The sequence below is a fragment of the Eumetopias jubatus genome, unplaced genomic scaffold (assembly GCF_037043125.1).
Source record: "Eumetopias jubatus isolate StellerSeaLion01/CBP00866 unplaced genomic scaffold, mEumJub1_p1.0 scaffold_4, whole genome shotgun sequence".
Taxonomy (NCBI): domain Eukaryota; kingdom Metazoa; phylum Chordata; class Mammalia; order Carnivora; family Otariidae; genus Eumetopias; species Eumetopias jubatus.
In genome coordinates this window covers 76,895,795-76,920,686 of record NW_028274810.1, presented here as the reverse complement: position 1 = coordinate 76,920,686, position 24,892 = coordinate 76,895,795, and the positions used below count along the sequence as shown (strand labels likewise).

At 40.9% G+C, this 24,892-nt stretch overlaps 1 protein-coding gene across 8 annotated transcripts in view; it reads left to right on the top strand.

The window, feature by feature from the left end:
* The first annotated feature begins 23,420 nt into the window (after nt 1-23,420).
* MACF1 (microtubule actin crosslinking factor 1) overlaps nt 23,421-24,892 on the top strand; it is a 229,394-nt gene continuing 227,922 nt past the window's right edge. For 4 of the 8 annotated variants that reach the window (XM_088022487.1, XM_088022489.1, XM_088022488.1 and 1 more), the window contains exon 1: nt 23,421-23,724. In XM_088022487.1, coding sequence (XP_087878613.1) covers nt 23,616-23,724 — 109 coding nt within the window. In that variant the 5' untranslated portion in view covers nt 23,421-23,615. The remainder of the gene's footprint in view (nt 23,725-24,892) is intronic. The other 4 variants (XM_088022493.1, XM_088022491.1, XM_088022492.1 and 1 more) reach the window with 2 other exon arrangements.

Below are 24,892 nucleotides of genomic sequence, written 5' to 3'. Positions count from 1 at the left end.
ACATTCCAGCAGTCTTAAAGCCCTGGCCCTCAGGAGTGAAATTCTGGTCTGGCGTCTCACTCATGGAATCCCATGAGCCTTAGCCATGCGTGGATTAGGTGTCAGATCGAAACGCTGAAGGAGCAGGTGGCCTGTGAGCTTAATATAAAACTTCCGGCTTGGTAAAGTGGTTTTGGAGCCTTAGGCTTACTGAAAGTTTCCTTCTGCATTCTTGTTAGCTTTAGCCATCTTTTGATGGGTTCCTTAGCTCCCTCCAGAGTTTTCTAGGAGCATGCTGGAAGCCGTCAGAATATAAGTAGTTAAACCACAGTGAACTTGGAGAATGATTAAACAGTGATTAAGTGATATTTTAACTTCTGTTTACAGAGGAGAAATGGAAATCATCAGTAAAAAAAAGTTTGTAGTTTTGACTGAAGTCGTCTTATCTTTCTGGGCCAGGGCTGCCTGCCCTTCTTCAGTTTCATTTTTAGCTAAAAGGTGAACTCCCTCACACACTTCTTCACTGATGCCCATTTTTGTCTTTGGTCATATTTCTCTTTGTCCCTGCCCCCAACCCCCTTTCTTCCCCCCTTCACCTCTGCCTCTTTCCCTCCCTCCCCCATGCTGCTGGAAGGCCAGTTCCACTCAGAACGGAGTTGGAGTGGGACTCGGCTGCTCTTGTGTCTTCTGTTCCTTGAAGACCTTGGGATGAAGCATGATAGCAGATCTGGGATATCTGGAAAGCCTCTGGACTAGTGGAAGAATCACCAGATAAAGAATTGAAGATGCCTGGGTTTGAATCCCAGCTCTGCTGCTTGTTAGCTGTATGATCTTAGACAAGTTACTTAATCTCTGTAAGTCTCAGTTTCCTCTTCTGTAAAATGGGGGTGATAATTCCTACTTGAAAGAGTAGGATTTAGAGAGGATTAGAGTTAGGCATGGACAGATCATTGCTTGGCACACCCAAGAGGCGTTTACTTATCTTTGAAAGCGGGAGCTTTGCTGAGTGATTGAAGAGGTCAGGGTTGATGGTAGCTAGCGGATTGCCTTTGGTTAGCTTTTTGCCTACTTAACTACATAATGTTAATTATATTGTTCATATATTATTACATAAAGTTGTACCATTCTTTGCCTGTATTCTAGTTTAGTAAATGTAGTGGCAACCCAGAGGAGGGCTAGGTGGGCCTTTGGTGCCCCCACCGCTGTCATCCCCCCACCCCATCACCAGCACCCCTTACCCCAGCCACTCTAAATAAACAAATTTAAGTGCAAATTGTTTGTTATATAAATACAGCATTAAGAATTACTGTGTGTCTCCTCTTCCAACCCAATTGCTATATACAAGTCCATTTTATTAAAAATGTTTCCCTACTGTGGTACTGATACAAAGACTAATTTCTCTCAGAAATGATTTGTGGCCAGTTTATATAAAAGAGGATATTAAATAATTCTGAACACTTTATTTTGTCTTCTTTGAGGCATTTGCAGTAGAGAATGGGTCATGGTCATTCCATCCTTTTGTCCTTTACTAAAGTGGAATGAGCCAAGGCCAGTGGGGCCTGGCAGATCACAGGGCCTTTGCTATTCCTTTCAGTAAGCTTGGCTGAGTCTCTAGGTCTTAGAGTACTCAGCTGTTTTGGAAATTTGTTAAAAAGCCTAATGTATTATAATATGAAAGATACTTTGGGGCCCCTGGTGGCTCAGTCGTTAAGCGTCTGCCTTCGGCTCAGGTCACGATCCCAGGGTCCTGGGATGGAGCCCCGCATCGGGCTCCCTGCTCGGCGGGAAGCCGGCTTCTCCCTCTCCCACTCCCCCTGCTTGTGTTCCCTCTCTCGCTGTGTCTCTCTCTGTCAAATAAATAAATAAAAAATGTAATGAAAAATATGAAAGATACTTTGAGGCTTTTTAATTAGTATCTTTTAGCATATTACTTCTTTTGGGGGAAGGCCTTAAAATCAAGTATCTCCAGTGTGCTAAGTATTTTTTATTTATTTATTTATTTACTTATTTGAGAGAGAAAGGGGGTGGGAAGAGGAGCAGACGGAGAGGGACAAGCAGACTCTGAGCTGAGCACAGAGCCTAATGTGGGGCCTGATCCCACAACCCCGAGATCAGGACCTGAGTCAAATCAAGAGCCCTACGCTCAACTGACTGAGCCACTCAGAGTGCCCCAGTGTGCTAAGTATTTGATAAGAGCATAAGGAAATTTAAATATTTATGTCTCAAAGTATCAGGAGGCAGTGGCTCAGATTGCTTCTTACCTTATGTTCATGAACTGGAAGAATTAATATTGTTAAGATGGCAGTCCCCCCAGTTGATCTACAGATTCAGGGCACTCCCCACCAAAATCCCTGCTGGCTTTTTTGCAGAAATTGATAGGTTGACCCTAAAATTCATATGGAAATGCAAGGGATCTGTAATAGCCAAAGTAATCTTGAAAAAGAAGAACAAATTGGAGGATTCACATTCCCAATTTGAAAACTTACTAGAAAGCTACAACAATCAAGACAGTGTGGTCCTGGCATAAGAATAGGCATATAGATCAATGGAATAGAATTGAGAGTCCAAAATTAACCCCCTACATTTATGATCAATTGATTTTTGATGAAGGTGCCGAGACTGCAGTGTGGAAGGGACTGTTCTTTTCAGCAAATTATACCAGGACAACCAGATATCCATATGCAAAGGAATGAAGTTGGACTCCTGCCTGATACTATATGCAAAAGCTCAAAATGGTTCATAGACCTATGTGTAAGAGCTAAAACTATAAAACTATTAGGAGATAACTTAGGACTAAGTCTTGGCAACCTTGGATTAAGCAATGATTTCTTGAATATGATACCAAAAGCACAAGCAACAAGAGAAAAGGAAAAAATAGGTAAATTGTACTTGATCAAAATTAAAAATTTTAGTGCTTCAAAGGACACTGTTTAATAAGTGAAGAGAAACACCACAGAATAGGAGAAAATATTTGCAAATCATATATTTAATAAGGGCCTTAAATTCTATGAGTATATATTTTATTTTATTTTTTAAAATATTTTATTTATTTATTAGAGAGAGAGTGAGGGGCGGAGGGAGAAGTGGCTCTCCGCTGAGCAGGGAGCCCAATGCAGGCCTCGATCCTGGGACTCTGGGTTCATGACCTGAGATGAAGGCAGACACTCAACTGACTGAACCACCAAGATGTCCCTAGTCTTTATATATTTTAGATATAACAGTAAAAAGACAACTCAGTCAAGAATGGGCAAAAGATTTGAATGGACATTTCTCCAAAGAAGATATACAAGTAACCAATAAGCACATGAAAAGATGCTCAACATCATTAGTTATTAAGGAAATGCAAATCAAAATCATGATGACAGTACCACTTCATACCAATTAGAATGGCTACTATAATCAAAAAGACATAGGGAGGATGTGGAGAAATTGGAATCCTCATACATTGCTGGTGGGAATGTAAAATGGTGCAGCTGCTTCAGAAAATAATTCATTGGTTCCTTAAAAAGTTAGATAGACCCAGCAATTCCACTAAGTGTATACCCAAGAGAAACAAATATGTATGTCCACATGAAACTTGTACACAGTTGCTCATAGCAGCATTATTCATAGTAGCTCAAAAGTGGAGACAACCCATACATATATCCGTCAAATGATGAATGGATAAACAAAATGTGTCATATCCATACAATGGAATATTATTCAGCAGTCAAAGGGAATGAAGTACTAATTGATGCTAACGTGGATCAAACTTAAAAACATGCTAAGTGAAAGAAGAAGCCTGTTACAAAAAACCACATATTATATGATTCCATCATAGACAAGTCCATAGAGACAATAAGTAGCTTAGTGGTTGCCAGGGCTAGGAGAGGGTGGAATGGGACATGACTGCTAATGGATATAGGGTTTCTTTGCGGGGTAATGAAATGTTCTAAAATTATATAGTGGTGATGGTTGTACAACTCTGTGAATATATTAAGATCTATTGAAATGTACACTTTAAAGGGTGAATTGTATGGTGTGTGAATTAAATTCAATAAAACTATTATCAAAAAAATTTAGGTTGATTTGTGTGTATGAATAGCATTCTATCAATTTGTGCTTGTCCCCTTATTCCTGCCACTGTGAATCTTGAAGTTAGAGTACCACTGTCTTGAGCACTGGGCAGGTTACTGTTGCCCCAAAGCCTCAAGATGAGAAAATTTAGATTTGCGATCACTTCATGCAGAAGAATAGTTGATGGCACACTGTATTAGAACAAAACCTTTTAAGGGGAATGCCCTGAGGTTGAAGGCTTTCCAAGTTTTAAGTGTGACTGTGTCCTACCCTAGTTCTTATTTATCTTCCCAACTTCATACATACACACCACATTGATAGTTTATGTTTTGGGTCGCAGGCCTCATTCCAGCTCCACTGAGAACCTCACTTTCATTTCTTACATTTTTTCCTCCAGGCTGTTATCTTGCTCTGAGACAGTCTTTCCTGGGAGATGTAGAGACAGCAGCTGGAGGAGCCGCTGGGGGGCGCCCTGCCCTCAGAGGACTGAAAAAAAAAAATGACTCGCCAGGAAGAGGCTTAGGCCTGTGTCGGCAGGAAGAGATGACTCATTTTTCATCAAAGGCATTTCAAAGAAAATATAATGACGGGATGATGTCAGAGGAGCAGGTGGAGACAGGAACCTTGACTGAGGCTGGAGGGAGGTGTTGAATAGAATGGTTGCCTGGGCAGTCAGAATGATTGACTGGCATAGATCACAAGAAACGTCACCTGTTTTTTAGTTCCTTTCCCATGAGCGTTGGTGTGGGCAGTGCTGTTCCTGTGCCTTTAGAGCATGTGGTCAAGTCTCTGCTTGTCCTGGGTGTACTGTGTTCGTATCTGGGTGAGACATCTCATGACACGCAGTGTACTGTGCTCCTGCACTCTGTGTGTTAACTCTGTGGCTAGCAGGGGCTGTGTCTTGGAATTGAACCTCACATGCTCACGGTGGGTGGAAGTGTGGCATTTCCCCTGATATATTAGATACAGGAACTTGCTTAGATATCAAAAGGTCAAATCTCAGGGACTTTATTGCCAAAAGTACTCTGGTTCCCTCCAGTGTTTTTAATGTTTTGTTGTGTTTTGTTTTTTTCAGTTCCCTCCAGTGTTTTGGCAAGAGCTGGATCTTTACTTTAACCTCAGTTAAATTTCTTTTTTTTTTTTTTCCCCTCTTTGAATTGGTGTGTATGGATGAAGCTGATAAGCAGGGGAACCTTAGAGTCAGGAGAAAGGATACTAAATTTTGGTATCTCTTCATATCGCAAATCACTAAAGTTGGTTAGGTATTCAGGCTTCCATTTGTTTTATTTTGTTAATTAATTTTTAGTAATCTCTCCACCCAACATGGGACTTGAACTCACAACCCCAAGATCAAGAGTCACATGCCCCCCCCCGCCCCCATACCCCCATACTGAGTCAATCAGGCACCCCCAGGCTTCCATTTATATTAAGACTGTAAGAGAGTGCTCCTGGTCACTACTATGCTTTAACACTTAGCAGAGTCTGTATGATTATGAGGTTGGAGGCTGAATCAGCAGTTTTCAAAAAGATAAAAGAGAGGGTATTTATTGCTTGTATTCTCTTGTCAGGATTCAGGTCTCAAGAAATATCTGGGGAGACATGGCTTAGCAATATCAATTGCTGCTTTTGTGCTTTATGGATCATTTATCCGAAAGTGGCAGGGAGGACTTTTTGGTAGCATAGGACAGAAGATATTGCCTCTCTTTAAGAAATATCATAATATCATAAGCAAGGGCTCCTGGGTGGCTCAGTCGGTTAAGCATCTGCTTTCAGCTCAGGTTATGATCCTAAGGTCCTGCCTTGCCTGCCTCTCCCCCTATATGTTTTCTTTCTCTCTCTCTCTCTGACAAGTAAATAAATAAAATCTTAAAAAAAAAAAATCATAAACAAGAAGAAAAAGTAAAAAAAGATAAAAAAATACAAAAACCTCAGAATTGGAAAGGGAGCGAGGAAAGCTTACTATTTGGTGTTGCATTAAATAATTAACTAATTAAAGGGGCAGGGGCAGAGGGAGAGGGAGAAGCCTACTCCCGCTGAGCAGGGAGCCCAACGCAGGGCTCGATCCCAGAACCCTGAGATCATGACGTGAGCCGAAGGCAGACACTTAACCAACTGAGCTACCCGGGCACCCCTGGGGCTGTCTTTAATTGTTGCATCCTTCTGGCTGATCATGGGCTGTTTTGGGCTAGTACTACCAGGTAGGTCTATTGTGGGACTAAAACTGACCTTCGGGTAAGAAAGACATGAATCAGAAGGGACTGAATCAGATAACATTTCTTAGAGAAGGTACTGGACTTGCCTGGGCTTTACTTGGCAATATTCGTCCTCCCTTTTAGTTGTGCTTCTCCCTATATCTCTCCATGAAATGACAAATAGTTAGAAGAGACTTTTAGCCTGAAGTGCCAAAATACCCAGGGAAAACTGTTCTCTAGCGTGGGTTGGGTTTGGGAGCCCCCTGAGGGTAATCTGTGATGAGGCTGTTTCAGAAGTCACCATCTGACTCACTGAGTCAGATGAGTGAGCAGAAGCAGCAGTCTTGACCTGAACGTGTTTTGTGTACCTGCCCATAATGTATACAGATCTTCTCTCCCTTTGGTTATGAGCTAAAGTCGTTTAATCATAAGGTCGAGCAGTGATAAGGGAGAAATATTCTGACATACCAATTAACCAGAATGTTAAGGGAATCTATTTGGGGGCTGGGATTCCAAACATCTTTTTGATTTTTTTTTTTTCCTAGTAGGAGTGGACTCTTATGGGCTTATTGTCACCTATAGGATAAAGTCCAAACTCATCTTGTCATTTAAGACCTTCTATAATCCAGCCTGACTTTCTATAAAATTTTTATCAAAATTATATTTATTCTTTTTTTTAAGATTTTTTTTATTTTTATTTTTTTTTAAGATTTTATTTATTTATTTGACAGAGAGACAGCAAGAGAATGAACACAAGCAGGGGGAGTGGGAGAGGGAGAAGCAGGCTTCCTGCAGAGCAGGGAGCCTGATGCGGGGCTCGATCCCAGGACCCTGAGATCATGACCCGAGCCGAAGGCAGACACTTAACGACTGAGCCACGCAGGCGCCCCTAAAAAGATTTTATTTATTTGAGAGAGAGAGAGTGCATACAAGCGTGCAAGAGAATGAGCTGGGGGGAGGGGCAGAGGGAGAGGGAGAAGCAGACTCCGGACTTGGTCTTGATCCCAGGACCCGAGATCATGACCTGAGCCAAAGGCAGATGCTTAACCAAAGTGCCACCCAGGTGCCCCAAAATTATATTTATTCTTGTTTTAAAAGGTCAAATATTACAATGAGGCTTATAACAAAAATAATCTATCCCTCCCCACTTTTGAGAACTGCTTCCAAGTCATTTAGCTATTTCTTTTAGTATTTTCTGCTACATTTCTTTCTTTTTTTTTTTTTAAGTAGGCTCCAGCCCAACGTGGGGCTTGAACTCACAACCCCAACATCAAGAGTTGCATTCTCTACTGACTGAGCCAGCCAGGTGCCCCTCTACTACATTTCTTAAATATGCCCTTGTACTAGTGCTTCTTGATTTTTCATTTTTAGACATTATCTGTTGATGATCTATCATTGAAAATTAGGATTTAGTTCTTTCATCCTTGCCCTCTTCCCCGCTCCCCTGTTTCCCATTGTCACATATTATTACCATTATGTGGTGTTCAGTGTTTATATTATTATAATTATATAAATATTTGCCTAAAGGTGAGTCACATAGTATTTTTTTTTTTTTAAAGATTTTATTTATTTATTTGAGAGAGAGAGAGCACATGAGAGGTGGGAGGGTCAGAGGGAGAAGCAGACTCCCTGCCGAGCAGGGAGCCTGATGTGGGACTTGATCCCAGGACTCCAGGATCATGACCTGAGCCGAAGGCAGTCGCTTAACCAACTGAGCCACCCAGGCACCCAAGTCACATAGTATTCTATAATTACATTTCCTTTCTTGATTGATTTTTTTTCCCCCCTGGAATTAATAATTGCCTTATTTTATCATTTGTTTACTGCTCTGTGACCCTATCTCTGTGCTCTCCCATGGAAAGCTAAGACAGCTCTCAGTATGTTGGAAAATATTAAATAATTTTTTTAAATCAATTTTTTGGTTCAATATTTTCTTTGGAGACATCCCCCAAGAGCTTTCTTTTCTCCAATTCTGTTCTCCAGCTCAGGCCTTTAGTAAAGTTGTCGTCCTGGGACTTTCCTTCACCATCATATTGGGAAATTCCTTTACCTCTCTTCTGTGTTTGATCCCATGTTTCCTAGATCTCATGCTGCCATTTTTCTTGGTTCACTCCATCCCTTCATTGGAATATATTTTAGAGTAGGTTCCTGAGAAAAGATACATGAGTGGTAAATAGTTGTGAGACTTTGCTTATCTGAAAATTTCTTTGTCTGAAAATATTTTAATTTCTCTTTGATAAAGAGTTTGAGTAAAGACTTCTAGGTTGCAAATGACGTTCCATCAGAAATTTGAAGGTGTTCTTCCTTCTGTCTTCCGGTGTTGGTGTTGAGAAGTCCAGTGCCATTCTGGTTCCTGACTTTGGTTTGTGACCTGATGTTGTTGTTGTTGTTTGACAGCCGTTAGGGTTTTATTTTTATCCCTGGTGTTTTGAAATATGATGATGATGTGCATTGGTGAGGATCTTTTTTAGTTTGCTGATTTGAGTTCTCTGTGGGTCTTTTTCATTTGAAAACACGTCTTTCATTTATTAGTTCTTTGATAACTTCCTCCCTTCCATTTTCTCTTTCTGATACTTCTGTTGGATATTGGGCTAATTTGATGGCTCCTCTGAATTCTTTATCCCCCTCTGTATTTTCTCTTTTTCTTTTTGTTCTAATTTATGGTAAAGATCCTTAGCTATATCTTTCAACTCTTCCTATATTTTTTATTTTTATTTTTTTAAAGATTTTATTTATTTATTTGTTAGAGAGAACACAAGTAGAGGGAGTGGGCAGGCAGAGGGAGAAGCAGGCTTCCCGAGGAGCAGGGAGCCCGATGTGGGACTTGATCCCAGGGCCCTGGGATCATAACCTGAGCCGAAGGCAGATACTTGACCGACTGAGCCACCCAGGCGTCCCTGTATTTTTTATTTCTAAGTGTTTAAAAGATTTTCTGAGTGTTCCTTTCTTATACTACTTGTTCTCATTTTATGGCAATACTGCCTTAGTGCTCTCTGAGGATATTAATTACAGTGCCCCCAACCCCCTCGATGTTTTCCTCTGCTTCCAATATTGTCTCTGTTTCCAGCTCCTTTTGTTTGTTCATTCTGGTCTCTGTCTTTCATGTTTAAAGACGCTCTTAAAATGTCCGCTGTTTCTTGGTGTTCTTCATATGTAAGACTTAGTCCTTAAAAAAGCTGAATGGAAGCTTAAAAAGCTCATTGGTGGGACTTGTTGACTGGCGTACTCTTAATGAATCACCAGGTAGGGGGAGGTCTTTTTCTCCAGAGAGGAATTGGCCAATCTGCTACTGGGGCCTCGGAAGCCTGGCAGCCAGAGCTCTGGGGTTGCCAGTCAGGACAGTGGGGCAGGGTGGGAGAGGCTTGTTCATTTATGTCAAATTTCACTTAACACCCCTATTTTTAGTGAGGCACACTTCTGACCTCATGTGGGCCTGAAGACTTCCAACTGGTCTTCTTTTCAGCCTCATCCAGCAGCTTCCTTCTACTCTCCTCAGCCTTCAGAGGCCCCTGGTGCATCCAGTTCCCCAGGCTTTCTGGAGCCCTGCAGCACAGATTACTTGGTTTCTTACTGTTCCCCATTCTTCACGGGCACTTAGCAGAAAGATTAAGCTGAAATTTAAATTAGCGACCATTGATCTATCCACTCTGCAATTTTTCAAACTTTTGTTGATATTTTTTATTCTTCTTTTCTGTGGGTTTGTGCCACTTTTATTCCTTGACTGTCTTTTCCTGAGGTTTCAGAAAGAATGGAGATAACTATGCATGTTAAGTCTGCCACATATAACCTGAAGTTGGCAGAAGTGAATCTTCCCAACTTCTCACTCGCGCTCTCTCTCTCAAGTACACAGACCCTGTGCTCTAGCTTCCCTTGTACTTTCTCGTTTCTGTTTTCTTGCTCAGGCCATCTTTCCTCCTTGAAATGTCTCCTCTTCTCATTTCAGACTGCCTGGCATCCTACGCATTCTCTTAGACCCAGTTTATATGCTTCATATATGGAAGCCTTTTTTTTTTTTAATTTCTCCAACTGAAAATGACCATTCCATTGACTGAACTTCTAAATTTCTTGTTCACCAAATTCTTGTGGTCTTGCCACCCTCGTGACACAGCATACTGCCTTATGCTATAATTATTATACACATACCACTTCCCTAGTTAGATTGTAAGGTCTTGGTATTGCAAGAGTGCTTTGTAATTTGTTGTTGTTGTTATGGGTAACAACACAGAACCTAGGCAACTAAATATTTCACAGAACAACAGAAGTTTAGGGCTAGAAAAGAATGTAGAGCTCTAGAATGTCAACTCATTTTATGAATGAATAAACAGCCAGTGTGATTAAATGATCCTGCAGTCATATGATAAACTAGGAACAGAACTGGAACTGTCACCTCCTCTAGTTCTTGAACTGCTAAAAGTAGTGGTAAAATCTGATAGGGGCTTAATCAAATATTCATAGGTAATATCATAGGTAATTTTTTCCTTCCTTCCTTCCTTCCTTCGTTTCTTCCTTCCTTTTTCTTTTTCTTTTGTTTGTTTGTTTTTATAAATTAGGATCTTCAATAGTATAGGTTTAATCAAAAACTGAGCTGGGTAATAGTTTTATTCCAAGGCATCAGGGACCCATGGATTATAGGTAAGAGAAAAATGTAAGCACCTGTACTGAAAGTGCCCCGATTTCAAGGAAATCTTTAAAAAAATCAGTGATATTTTGTATTTGAGGTGACTCTTTCACTTAACAGTGGAGTGCAGACCCAATTTCGTTGAGTCCTAGTTAATTGAAGTTTTACTGTTTGATAATTCATCAAGGGTTATTGCTTCAAAGTATTTTTGAGGGGGGACTCCTGGGTGGCTCCGTCAGTTAAGCATCTGCCTTCGGCTCCAGTCATGATCCTAGGGTGCTGGGATCAAGCCCCGAGTGGGGCTCCCTGCTCAGCGGGGAGCCTGCTTCTCCCTCCTCCTCTGCCTGCCACTTTAACTACTTGTGTCCTCTGTCTCTCTGTCAAATAAATAAATAAAATCTTTAAGCAAAACAAAAAAACCCCCAAAGTATCTCTTTAAAAAAAAGAGATTTTATTTATTTATTTGGGAGAGAGAGAGATAGCGGGAGAGAGAATGAGCGGGGAGGAGAGGGAGAAGCAGACTCCCACTGAGCAGGAAGCCCAATGTGGGGCTCAATCCCAGGACCCCAGGGTCACGACCTGAGCTGAAGGCAGACGCTTAACCGATTGAGCCACCCAGGCGCCCCTGCTTCAAAGTATCTTTAAAGTAAGTTGTGTCAAAAATTATCTAGCTCTTGACAGTCACTTCCAAAATGTTTGAGATAAACTTCAGAGATTTAGATACTCCAGGAATATCTATTGGGGAAAGTTGAACTACATCTATTGTCTATTTAGGGTTTGTTGAGTATTGGGTGTGCCAGTCACTAATCAAAAACCCAGTGCACCCTTTTCCTCACTGCCCTCCTTTGGGAACTTGAGGGTAGATGGGCAGGTATTTAAGAGGCTGCTCCCTTTCTTTGAGATTCTGTTTTCATTAGTGTTTTGCCTTACAAACAAGGCTAATGATGGTAGATAGTTTGATACTGAGTCTGGCTTGCAGTCTCCACTGAGCAAGCTGTTGCTAGACAAGCTGTCTATGGTGGATGAACCATAACCAACTTCTGTGCAGGGTTGGGCTCTGCCTAATGCCCATGACTTTTGGTTTTATCCAAAATAGAATCTGTTGTCCTCAGATTTGAGAGAGTAAGGATTTGTTGTACTTGTTGGTGTTTCTGCCTTCGGCTGTTTCTGCATTGCCACCTGGCTGCTGTTAGAGGGAATTCACTATAGCTCTGAGTCCCTGCAGAGGGCTGAGAGGAACTATCCCTGTCTCTAGGATGGAGTGTATGTTCTCTTCCCTTAAAACTGTTACCCATATTTCCTTTTATGACTTGTTAAGTCAGAGGCAGCTGGGAGGATGCATCGAGGAAGCATTACTCACTGGGCACACACAGTGGCCCTGGCTGCTGGTGGGGAGTCTGGGCTGAGCTGACAGTGAGTCAGCTTTGGAAATGGAAAAATGTAGGGTAGTGGAGGCGGGCAGGGATTGTGTGCCAGTGACTGCCTGTTCTTTCTTCTATAAGAACTCATCACAAAGCTGTGAATACTGGGGATCCATTTGGGGCAGCCAGTAAGCCAACCAGCTTTGAGGTGATAATGTTTTCGTGAAAGGAGTGAGCTGACTAGACCTAGCATCGCTGCCTTTTACGTCATGTGTGTGTGTGTTTTGGAGGCAAGATTGAGCTTGTGTAATGAGAGTCTTATGTGTGCAAATTTCACTAGAATAAAGGCAGTCATAGAATCTCTTTGTCTTGGTTATAAAACTCAATCTTTTGTATCTATCTTTGTCCAGTAGGGGTCACTGGGGGTTTAAGCTCTAAATGAGAGAACCTGTCACTAATCTTAGGGTAGGCCAATCAGATTCCTTGTCTTTATGTCTTTATATGTGGCATCTTTGTATATTGAGCCCTCTTTTTTTTTTAATATTAGAGCAGAAATAAAAAATATGAACTTGTATTAAGAATTTTGTGGATCCAATGACTACTGGATCTAAGAGATTTCTAGGAGTAATCCTAAACTATAAAGAAAGAAATGGATGCCTCCAGGGGCCTTCTGTTAGGAGTAGTCGCTGGTAATATTTGTAGTCAAAGAGTGCAGGGTGAAACAATTTTTTTTATAAAACCATAACTACTTGGAGATTCCATGATGAAAAGGAACTGAAAGGGGTATGAAATGTTCTTTCAATTTTATTTATGCCAACTCAATCATTTTTAAATCAAGTTTTAAATTTTAATTTCAGTACCGTTAATATACAGTATTCTATCAGTTTCAGGTGTACATCAGTCATTTTAAGACGTCTAATTTTGGACATGAAAATAATACAAATTTGCAAAATTAGAAAAACAAAATATACAAAAAGAAAAAAAAAGAAAAAAATTTTGTGGATCTATTGAGTATTTGAAGAACAGATTATTCCAGATGCTAGGTGAAGCAAGAAACCAAGGCTGAGATGGAATTGGTTTATAAGTAAGACTGGAAGAAACTTTCTAAAAAAAAAATGAAAGGAGACAGGGGAAGAAAACTATTTATTAACATCTGATGTGTACCTGCCTACTGACAACAACCCTGAGAAATAGTTATATTTATACACATTGTACATTTTAGGAAACTGAAGTTCAGAAATATTAAGTGGCGTCCCTAGGGTCACATAGTTCGTATCGTAGTGATGCTAGTAGGGGAGATCCCTATTAGGCATGTTCATTTGACTTTGGTCCTTGGACCCTGGTGAGGGTTCTTGAGAGCAGGTTTTACTAGAAGATAAGCAGGGCCTGGTGGTAGATTCTCCTGAGAAAGACCAAAATGATTCTTGTGTTGCGGATTAGGGTTCAGAGCAGGCTCCAGGGGTCCACAGGTGTAAAGAAGCTGACAAGTCTATCTTTGTCTTCAGATGGCAAGTTTTTCCTCTTTATTGTTTAGGGCTACTGCCAGGATCTAGAAAACAGTCTCATAGATATCTAAAATTAGCTGTTTGTGTGCAAAGCTTGGTTTCCATGGATAAATAGTTTAGGTTGGTCTCTCTTACCTACCTCTTATCTTGGCCTGGACTCTTCTTCTGAGTCTTGAATGTAACTACCTATTGGCATTCTCAAGCCTGCCTGCTGACCTTATTCTTACTGTCGAGGGCCTGACCCTTTGTCAACCTCATGCCCATTCTGCCCTCTTGTGTTCCAAGGTGTCTCAGAGAAACTAAAGTGAATCATGTTTCTTAGCCAGATCACACTAAAAGATGTTTGCCACTGAAACTTTTTATTTCCAAAAAAAGAAAAAAGAGAAAGAAAGGGAAAGAAACTGTTTTTATTTGGAAAAGCATTTTAAAAATGTGTTTAAGCTGGATAGGAGTCAGATGCTAACTCTCCATCATGAATTCACTTGGAATGAGGGATATTTCTGTACAAAAATAACAATCCTTAGCAAAATTCAAGAGCAATCTCCATGGACAGGGCTTCTTTTCCTTGAATTGTCTTCGTTTATTTAAGATACTGGCTTACAGAGTTTCCTGGAAAAAAACTTAATAGCTAGGTCTCATTATTGCTTTGTGGGGGGAAATGATCAGAATCCCAAAGAGAGAGATTATTTACAATAATAATGGATATTAAGATGGACTAAATATTCTTGTCCTTTCCCTTTTTGAGCAATGCCATTGAAGCCTAATTTGATTTATTCATTGAGTTGGTGGCTTAGAGCTATTAAATACCACACGTTTTACCTTGACTTACAGCTCCTTGCATTGGCCACTGAAGATGGCTTGATACCCTGCTGAGGCATAAAAGCTCTGGTAGAGTAACAATAATAATAATAGCTAACATTAATGAGTTAATCTTTAATGTTTTTTTTAAAAACAGTCAATAGTGAATGCTTGGTGTGCCAAATAATCCATGTGTTGTCTCACTTAATCCCCACTGTAACACCACAAAGAGGTGATTTTATTATCCCCATTTTACAGATGAAGAAACTGAAGATTAAAGAGATCAAGTAATTCATTCAAAGACACAGAGCTAGAAACTGTGAAGTCAGAATTTGAATCTAGATTTGGCTAACAGACTGTGTTAAGTTTAGAGCCCTGGGCAGAGAGAGGGGCACTTGGGTTTTAAGAATGAGTCTTCTAGGGGCGCCTGGGTGACTCAGTCAGTTAAGTGTATGCCTTCGGCTCAGGTCATGGAGCTCCACATTGGGCTCCCTGCTCAGCGAGGAGCCTGCTTCTTCCTCTCCCTCTGCCTGCACCACAGAGCATCACCCATTTTACTCTCCATCTTTACTCTTTTCCTTTACTCTCCTTTTTCTTTCTCATTTTTAAGAGTAAGAGCCTAGATTGCTAAGCTGGACAAGAAAGCCACCCAGAGTTTGGATGTTGAGCAGAATCCATGTTTGGAGAGATTTCTAGAAGTGGAATTTCTGAATCAGTAAATCGATTTCTTGCCAGCTTTAAGAAAAAGCAAAATTTACACTGTGTTCTTGGAGTCACTTTTTCCCTTAAAACTCCCAGGTGGATTTGGAATTCCACTTTTTTCTTTTTTTAAAGATTTTATTTATTTATTTGACAGAGAGAGAGAGAGAGCGAGAGAGGGAACACAAGCAGGGGGAGTGGGAGAGGGAGAAGCAGGCTTCCTGCTGAGCAGGGAGCCTGATGTGGGACTCGATCCCAGGACCCTGGGATCATGACCTGAGCCGAAGGCAGATGCCCAAAGACTGAGCCACCCAGGCGCCCCTGGAATTCCACTGTTAAAAGTGATTCAGCTTCTTTGTTAGTGTGTGTTACCTGCTGGGGCTAGCTAGAGGAGCATAATGAGTTATTCCTGCCATAAGATGAAGAGTTTTCCAGGTATTTCCTCTCTGTTATATGTTTTTGCAGTCAAAATAGATGCATTCCCAAGAAATGCTTAAATTTTGTGAATCCTCATGGTTTACTGGACCTTGTTTAGCTCTTTCCAGTATGTTCCGCCCTTATACCCCTGGCTCTCACAGTGCTCTTCAGACCCTCTTGTTCATTAATTAATTAATTCACTCATTACACAAATAGTTGTTCAGTGATGAGCTTTCATATAGGAGAGCAGAATTCATCTAGCTTCAAAAACTTTAGTGAGAGAGTAAAAATAAACGCACATGTAAAGTATAATATAATCTCAAGAGAAGGAGAATTTACTTCTAACTGGGATGGAGGGAGTCACCAGGGAAAATTCTGTGGAAGTATTGGCTTTAAGCTGGTCCATATGAATGGGATTTTGACTTGTGGAAATGGGAAGGAAATACATTCCAGAGTAAATGAGGAAAATATTGTAAAGCCAGAGAGTTTTGGATTTAATTTGCTGACAGTGGGGAATTGGAAGTTTTAGAATGAAATTACAAATGAACATTCATTGAGCATTAAGATGTACTCATTATGCATGTGTCAGGGAGATTAATCTCACAGTGAATGCGGACAGGACTGGCAGGTTGGAGACTGGGATTAGGAAAATTGGGTAAACTATCAATTTATTAAGGTTTTGTACAGTCTGAGCAGTATTCAGAGGTCTTTGTGGTCAGATGTGGTTTGTATGCTACTCCTCCAAATAATAATAGTAGCCAATAGTTATTGAGCACATACTGTATGCCAGGCACCATCTAAGCACCTTAAATGCATTAACTCCTTTAATCTTCACTATGGTTCTATCAGGTAGTATTAGTATCCTCATTTTACAGATGAGGAAATTGAGGCTCTATGAGGTTAAATAATTTACCCAAAGGTGCTAATGTGACATATATAGTAGAGTCTGGATTTGAACCTCGGCAGTGTGGCTTCAGACTGAGTTTGTAATTACCATGCTACTATAATGCTCATGGCATCTAGGTCACTGAGCAAGAAATTTGGGAGAGAGAGTTTTCTAACATTTTTTTCAGTGACACTTGGGTATGTAGAATATTCTTTGTAGGCATTCTGCACCTTGCATGTTGATTGTTATCACAATCCCAGATTGCTAAACATTAGAGAAAGGATGTCCCAGTGTCTCCTAATTAGCTCCTGTGAAGCACACATCCTCTGCCTATATGTAGTTAGATGCCTACTGGACTTATGGGAGAAGACAGATGACCAGAGCTCAGGGCCAGGCTTTGAGGCCTGGGTACTGCCATTCCCAGAAGCCCAGGGTTTCCAATGCTATCAGCCATATGCTAGTCTCTACCAATTTTTTTTTTTTTTTAAGAGAGAGCACGTGCACCCATGAGTGGGGAGAGGGTTGGGGGGGGCAGAAGGAGAGGGAGAGAGAGAATCTTTTTTTTTTTTAAATAAGATTTCATTTATTTATTTGAGAGAGTGAGAGAGAGAGAACACGAGCTGGGGGATGTGGAGCACAGAGGGAGAGGAGACTCCCCGCTGAGCAGGGAGCGTGATGCAGGGCTCAGTCCTGGGACTCCAGGATCGTGACCTGAGTGGAAGGCAGATGCCCAACTGACTGAGCCACCCAGGCACCCCAGAGAGAATCTTAAGCAGCCTCCATGACCCTGAGATATGACCTGAGCTGAAACCAAGAGTCAGATGTTTAACCGACTGAGCCACTCAGGCGCCCCTAGGTATAGTTGTTTGAAAAAAGTCTCCTCTTTGTAAGCATTATTTTTCCAGATTTCGGTCTTTTAGATGGGTCCTAAATTTTTAGTCTACATCTGCTCAAATTAAGAAGCTTGTGGATGTCAGTTATTTTGAGACCAGGTCTAACACGATGGCCGTGTGAGTAACAGTTGCAGGGCCCTTTCTCACCGGCTTGCTTTCATCCCAGTCACAGACATGAAAGTGATTCTGGGGTGTTGCCTTGTTTTGAGATTTCTTGTGGGTAACAGTTGTGGGTGATCATCCTAAATTCTGGTGAGTGAAGTAATCCTAAAGAGAAGTAGGTCTAAAATCTTTAATGAAGTTTAGAGTCTTGCTTTTACAGGGCTTCTTTGGTGGTTTGGGGCCCTGCCCATTGGTTATATAGAAGGGATATCCTGGGGGGTGCTAAATATGACTTTAAATGGCCCATTCTTTGTATAATAAATGATCTTTAAAAAAACCCCAGTCACTCCCTCCTGCCAGCCTCTAACCACTTCCTATAAATGACAGCACACAGATCCATCTTAGTTTTGCTAAGTGAAAAATTTATTTTATTTTCACAAAGGCAGCCGCATTTCTCTTCTTTCTTCCTTCAGACAAGCATACATATACACAAAGGCTGGAAACAAACTTTTTACCTGTCATATATAGAAAAATGGTGTATCCAAGGTCTAGCGTGCCATCTTATGAGGAGCAAATGACTTTGGATACCTTTCATTGTCTTCTCTAATAATAACGGTAGGTTCAGAATGTGTCTTGACATTTGAGTGCTTTGGATTTTTTTTTTCTTCACATTTCCTAGGTATTTTTGAATGGCACAAGTGTGATATATGATTTTCTAATTAAGACAGGTTTGCAGTGGTAGTAGAATAAGACAGAGACATGGCTTTCACTTTGGGAAATGAAAATATGGTGAAGATATTTATAAGATTGCAAAAAGAAAATTGTACAGTGAGTGCTATAGTCAGTACCAGCACTGTGACGTTCGTGTCAAAGTTGAGATTCTTTCCTTGGAGCTGGGTGGGGCTGTGTACAGACTGTCTTGTAAAGAGGAAGTATTCCAAACATATAAATATTTAAATTGTTTAACCGCAAGTTAGTGTACTTAGTTTGCCAGAACATGTTAGCAAAGGGAGACAGTGTGATACAATACATTGATTTAAAATCAGACAGATAAAAGTTCAGATGGCAGTTCATCCTCTTACTCTGTGACTTTGGACAAAATAACTTGAATTTTCTGAGCCTCAGGTTCTTTTTAAAAAATTATTTTTTATTATAACATTTTAAAAAAATTTGAGTTACAGATGACACATGATGTTATGAGCCCCAAGTTCTTGATTTGTAAAATATCCCCACTTATAATAATAATATATAATAACATATTAACTGAGCTAATAATATTACCAGGATTAAATGAAGTAACAGATGTGAAGGTGCTTTCTAGTAGCCACTTGGTAAATGTTAGTATATTGTAGTATTGGTAGAGCATATTATAATAAATGCCCTTCCATGCAAGTTCATCTTCTTTGGGTATCACAGCTCCAGGGCTTCTCCACAGTAAGAGGTGTGTCACCATCATCTTTGTGTCCACTGTGTCTACCATGATGCTCCGTGTTTTTAAATTGAATGAATGAATGAACTGTTCTGTTTCACAAGAGCCCTGCTCCAGAGGGCGCTCCGGCTTAGTCTCCCCTGGATTGCTCTATCCCTTTTCCTTCTGTTGCGCTATTCCTTTCAGCAAACATTGATTATTTCACACATCAAGACATCCCTCTCTCTGCAAAATTCCTTGAGTAGTTTTTACTTTGTTGTCACTAATTCTTCTCCTCCCGTTCTCTTTTTTTACATTTAACTTTTAAAAATTATTTTTAATTGAGGTATAGTTGACACAGTATATTAGTTTCAGGTGTACAACATAATAATTTGATATTACATATATTGCAAAATGTTACTACAGTAAGTCTGATTAACATCTGTCACCTTATATAGTTACCAAAGGTTTTTTTTTTCTTGTGATAAGCACTTTTAAGATATACTCTCTTAACAACTTTCACGTATGCAGCCCATTTTTAAATTTTTAACTCTGGTCGCCATGCTGTTCATCATATTCTTATAAATCCCATTCTCTCTTGAATCACTCCAGTCAGACCTTTTCTGGCATCAAAACTGCCCTTATTAAAGTCACCAGCAACCTCCACATCGCTAAATTCAGTGGTCCATTCTCAATCCTCATCATGACACATTAAGAGCTTTAGCATGGTTAATTACTACCTTTTTTTTTTTAAGATTTTATTTTTAAGTAATCTCTACATTCTACATGGGGTTCAAACCCACAGCCCTGAGCTCAAGAGTCAAATGCTCTACCAACTGAACCAGCCAGGCACCCCTAATTACTAATTCTTAAAACACTTCCTTCCCCTGGCTTCTGGGGCATCATGCTCTTTTGGTTTTCTTAATCCACTGGCTCTTCTTTTGATGGTTCTTCCTCTTCCCTATATAGTGTTGCAGCGTTTCCAGTGCTTAGTCCATGAACTTGGTCTCCTCTCTCTCTGTTCACTCCCCAAGTGATCTCACCCAGTTTCCTGGCTTTAAAACTCACCCTGGGTCTCTGCTGGAACTCTAGATTCATATATTCAGTTGCATATTCAGAGTTCCACCGGTATATCTACTAGGCATTTCAAACCTGCTGTATCCAAAAGAGAATTCCTGCGCCCCCCCAAAAAAGAACAACTGCAACCCATCTCCGGACGTAGCAGTTCTGTTCATTCAGTTTCTCAGGCCAAAACTCAGGGAGCCATGACTCTATCTTTTCTTTCCTCACCCCACATCCAGTCTATGAACAAATCCTGATGACTCTTTTTTTGTAATTTATCCAGAATATGACCACATCTCACCAGCTCTAACACCACACTGGTCCCAGCTATTGTTTCTCAGCCACCAGTTTTCACCTGGATTATTGGAATGGTATTTTATTTTATTATTCTATTTTTTTATTTTAAGATTTTATTTATTTATTTGAGAGAAAGAGAGCACAGAGGGAGAGGGAGAAGCAGACTTCGCACTGAGCAGGGAGCCCAGCGTGGGGCTTGATCCCAGGACCCCAAGATCATGACCTGAGTTGAAGGCAGACGCTTAACTGACTGAGCCACCCAGGTGCCCCTGGAATGGCATTTTAACCAGTGGCCCTGCTCCCATTCTTGCCTCTCAATAGTCTGTTCTCAATGTAGCAGCAAGCGGGATTCTTTTAAGACCCTAAGTTAAATCCTGTCACTCTTTCACACAAAACTTTCCAAAACTTTCCTACTTCATTTAGAATAAAAGCCAGTTTTTACAAGTGGCCCATACAGTCATAGGTGATCTGATAATCTCTCTTGCTTCATCTCTTGACACTCTCCCCTTCTCTCTGTGAGCTCCAACCAATATAGTTTTCTCCATGTTCCCTGAACACACCAAACCTACTTCTGCCTCAGGATCTTTGCACTTGCTTCTTAAAAAATTTGGCTCATTTTTTCTCTAGATAGCCATATGATTTGTTTGCTCATATTCTTTAGGTCTCTGCTTAAATGCCATCTTATTAGAGAAGCCTTCCCTGAAAACTGGAAACTTGACCCCACTGGCACTTCCTTCTCCTTTTCATCTCTTTTAGTATTCTCCATTATATTTGCGTGACAAACTATGTATTTGCTTGTTTGTGTTTACTTTCCATCTTCTCCTACTGGTATATAATAAGCGTGAGGGCAAGGTCTTTGTTTTGTTCACTACTGTGTTCCCAGTATCTAGAACAGGGCCTGGAACATAGTAAACGGTAAATATTTGATGAATGAGATATAGGTTAGCACAAAATTATAGATGATCTAGATGCCATATTAAAATATTCATATTGTATTTGTTCCCCTCAAGGGACCTTTATCATCTTTTTGGTTAGTAGATTATTCAGATCTAAAACACTTCCCTTTTATTTACTTTTTAAAAAAGATTCAAAAAAAAAGATGGGCCGCCTGGGTGGCTCAGTTGGTGAAGAGCCTGACTCTTGATTTCAGTTCAGGTCATGATCTCAGGGTTGTGAGATCGAGCCCTGCATTGGGCTCTGCGCTAGGCATTGAGCCCCTGCTTAAGACTCTCTCTCTCTGCCCCTCCCCCCCCAAATAAAATAAATAAAGGTAACTTTACAGGTACTAAAGCAATTTGCATTTTAAAGCTTATTTATGGGGTGCCTGGGTGGCTCAGTCTATTAAGTGCATGCCGTCTGTTCAGGTCATAATCCCGGGGTCCTGGGATCAAGTCCCGCGTCAGGTTCCCTGCTCAGCGGAGAGCTTGCTTCTCCCTCTCCCACTGCCTGCCACTTTTCCTACTTGTGCTCCCTCTCTGTCAAATAAATAAATAAATAAAGTCTTCAAAAAAAAAAAAAAGTAAAGCTTATTTGTGAGATAATATAGCATATTTACATACCATAGTGTAAAAGGCACCATAGGAATAAATAAAGAGCTAGTTTGTTAGCAAGAGAAGCTATAACTCTTCCCTGAGCGAAAGGTGTCACAGAGGATGTTAGATGTGCTCCTGGCTATTGGGCCTTCTATGTTATGTTGTGTGTCCACACTTCATTTTATAAAATATCTCTTCAGAGAAAAGTAGATGAAAAGAGGAGCAGTGGTACCATGAGGCCTTTGCATATTCAATTTAGGTCGTGCAAACTTCTTTCCAGTCTTTCGGTGTGTCAGGTTTATTGAAGTATTAATTTATGTACAACAAAACTCACCCTTTTGGGTGTACAATCCAGTGAGTTTTGACAAATGTATACAGTTATGGAACCATCACCACAAAAGTTCCCTTATTTTTTTTGTAGTCAGTTCTTTCCCTCACCCCCAGGCCTGGACAACCACTTACCTGATTTCTGTCCCTATAGTTTTGCTTTTCTAGAATGTCATATGGATGGAACCATACAGTATGTAGCCTTTTGTGTCTGGCTTCTTTCATGTAGTAGAATGCTTCTGAAATTCATCCCCGCTCTTGTATCAGTAGTTTGTGCCTTTTCATTGCTGTGTTGTAGTCCACTATACGGATGCACCATGATTTGTTTACTAGTCCACCAGTCGATGGACTTTGGGCTATTTCCAGATTTTCATTCATTTGAATAAAGCTGCTATTATCTTTCATGTACAGGTCTTTGTGTGGACACATGTTTTCACTTTTCTTGGGTAAATCCTAGGAGTGATATTGCTTGGTCATTTGGTATGTGTATGTTTAACTTTATAAGAAATTGCCAAACTGGAGCACTTGTGCCAATTTACCGCCCCCCCACCAGCAGTGTATGAGAGTTCCAGCTGCTTCACGTCCTTGCCTTGATATTATCTATCTTTTTAATTTTAGTCATTCCAGTAGGTATGTAGTGGTAAGGTGTTTTCGGTTCCTGCTACAGCCTCCGTATCAAGTTTTCATTTGTAAGCAGGCCTTAGTTTTGTGGAAGGTATTGTTTTCTGCTGTCACTGAACATCCCCATATCCCCCTGGGCAGCTAATGGTAGATTTTCCAGTCCTGAAAACACACTGGTTTTTGGTCGTCCTTGTTCATCATCATGCTGTGATGTCAGATCTATTGCATGGAGCTTGTTGTGTATGTGATCCTCTCTGTAATGATCTTTGGATCCCTGGCCTCCTCCTCCTAGGCCATGGAAGCATTGCCCTCCCACTGGCCAGTGTACTCATGGACACTTAAAATACATCCTTGTGTACTTTGCCTCCTCCCCGCAAGCAATTCCCTAGTAATTCTGTGACTTTTTTCTTTTGGCTCCATCCTGAAGTCTGGTATTCCAGCCTGGCTGGGAGTGGAACGTTAAGAGCGTGACGTCCTCTGATACCCTCCCTTCTTGTAGAGGGGTCTGAGGTTTGTTTGTTTAAGCTGAACAGAGGATGCCAAAGATAGAATTTGAGTCAGCTCAGCACTAGCTTAGGCGCTCCTTTTTACTCTCCTGGTTCCTCCTTCCCTTTCCCCTCCCCCTCTGGCCAGTTGTTTCCTGGGCTTTGTCTGAGATACACTGTACAGTTTTAGCCCCATCTAGGACTGCCTGCTGAAAGACATTCAACAACGAGGTGGAGGAGAAGCCGCCAGGAAGTTTCTGACAACTGTGTGCTGATAGTTCAGGACAACAGTAACCTCAGGAGAAAGGCATTCAGAGGCCTGCCTGAGCTGTGGGCTTGTGGCTAAACTCAAGGAAGGAGGAAGGACGGGCCTGGAAATGCCTCTCTTAGATTCATCTTATTTGCCATCAACCATCTTTATTTTGACTCACGTTCTTGGAATTGCGGGTGTTCTGTACTGGAAGAGATGTGCCAGAGGCAGAGCAGGTAACTTGTGTACGGAGTTATTTCTTTAAATGACCGTGGGGCTTTTGAGGGTGGGGTAAATGACGGAGGGCTTCCCAGTGGCTTTCCTTAAAGGGCCAGCACCTCTTTTCAGCTGGGGTGCTGTCAGACCTTACTTTGTGTGTGGATCCACTGAGGAAACTGGGCAGCTCTGGGACCAGTGTGAGACCCGGACTCTTCCCCATTCCATGTGGCTGTCTGCTAGAGGGTGCTGGCTTGATGAGGTGATGTCTGGGCTCCAAGCTGAGGGAAGTGGCAACTATGCTGACTTGGGTACTTCCTTGCTTCCTTTCCCTACTTTTGCACAATCTCAAAGTGGCTTCTGGATCTTCGTTTTTAACCAAAAACATACAGTAATTCTTTCACCCTCCTCTAGGTAGAGATATGAGAAAACTTGTGGGATTAGAGAAGTTTCTGGATTTGGTGTATTTTTGGGTGAGAAAAGGCAGAGGAAGAAGGACTAGTGAGAGGAAGGGGTAAGTGGTGTCTCTGCCAAGGTGCCTCTGTTCTCTATGATATGATTAAAATTGTTCCTTTCCCCTCAGGCAGCCATACAGTTTACTTGTTTATCTAAGTCATCCTGTTCAATGCATGGAAGTTAACTGTTCTTTTCCCCAGGGGGTCAGGCCCTGATACTTAAAAAAAAAAAAAAAAGATGGTAGCCGACCCCACTTTCTTCTCATATTTGTTATTAGTTACATTATATTCCTTTGATTTCTAAAAGCACAGTGCAGGAATCAGCCTCATGTTTAGCTGATTCTAAATCTCCATGGTTGAGGATTAATAAAGTCTAACTTTTCCTGGAGTTCACCCTTGGATCTCCATGCCTTCAGTACTGTCATTGTGATCCACCTACTCCCTTCAAGCCAAAGTATTAAGATACTTGTTACTTTGTATCTTTTTTTTGGTTAAGATGCAGATTTGATGACTTATTACTTCGCTTTCTATTAAAAGTTCATGAATGCTTGACAGAATTAGAATTAGAATCAGTCATTCCCCAGTGTCCTTTCCAGTAAGTCCCAGAAAAGCTTTTGACTAAATATTCAGATCCCAGCATGTATCTATATCAGCAAAAACAGACATTTAGAAATATGTTTGCTTATGTGGTGTTGTGTTAAAGAGGTCACCCAAAGTGATTTTCCTGAAATGT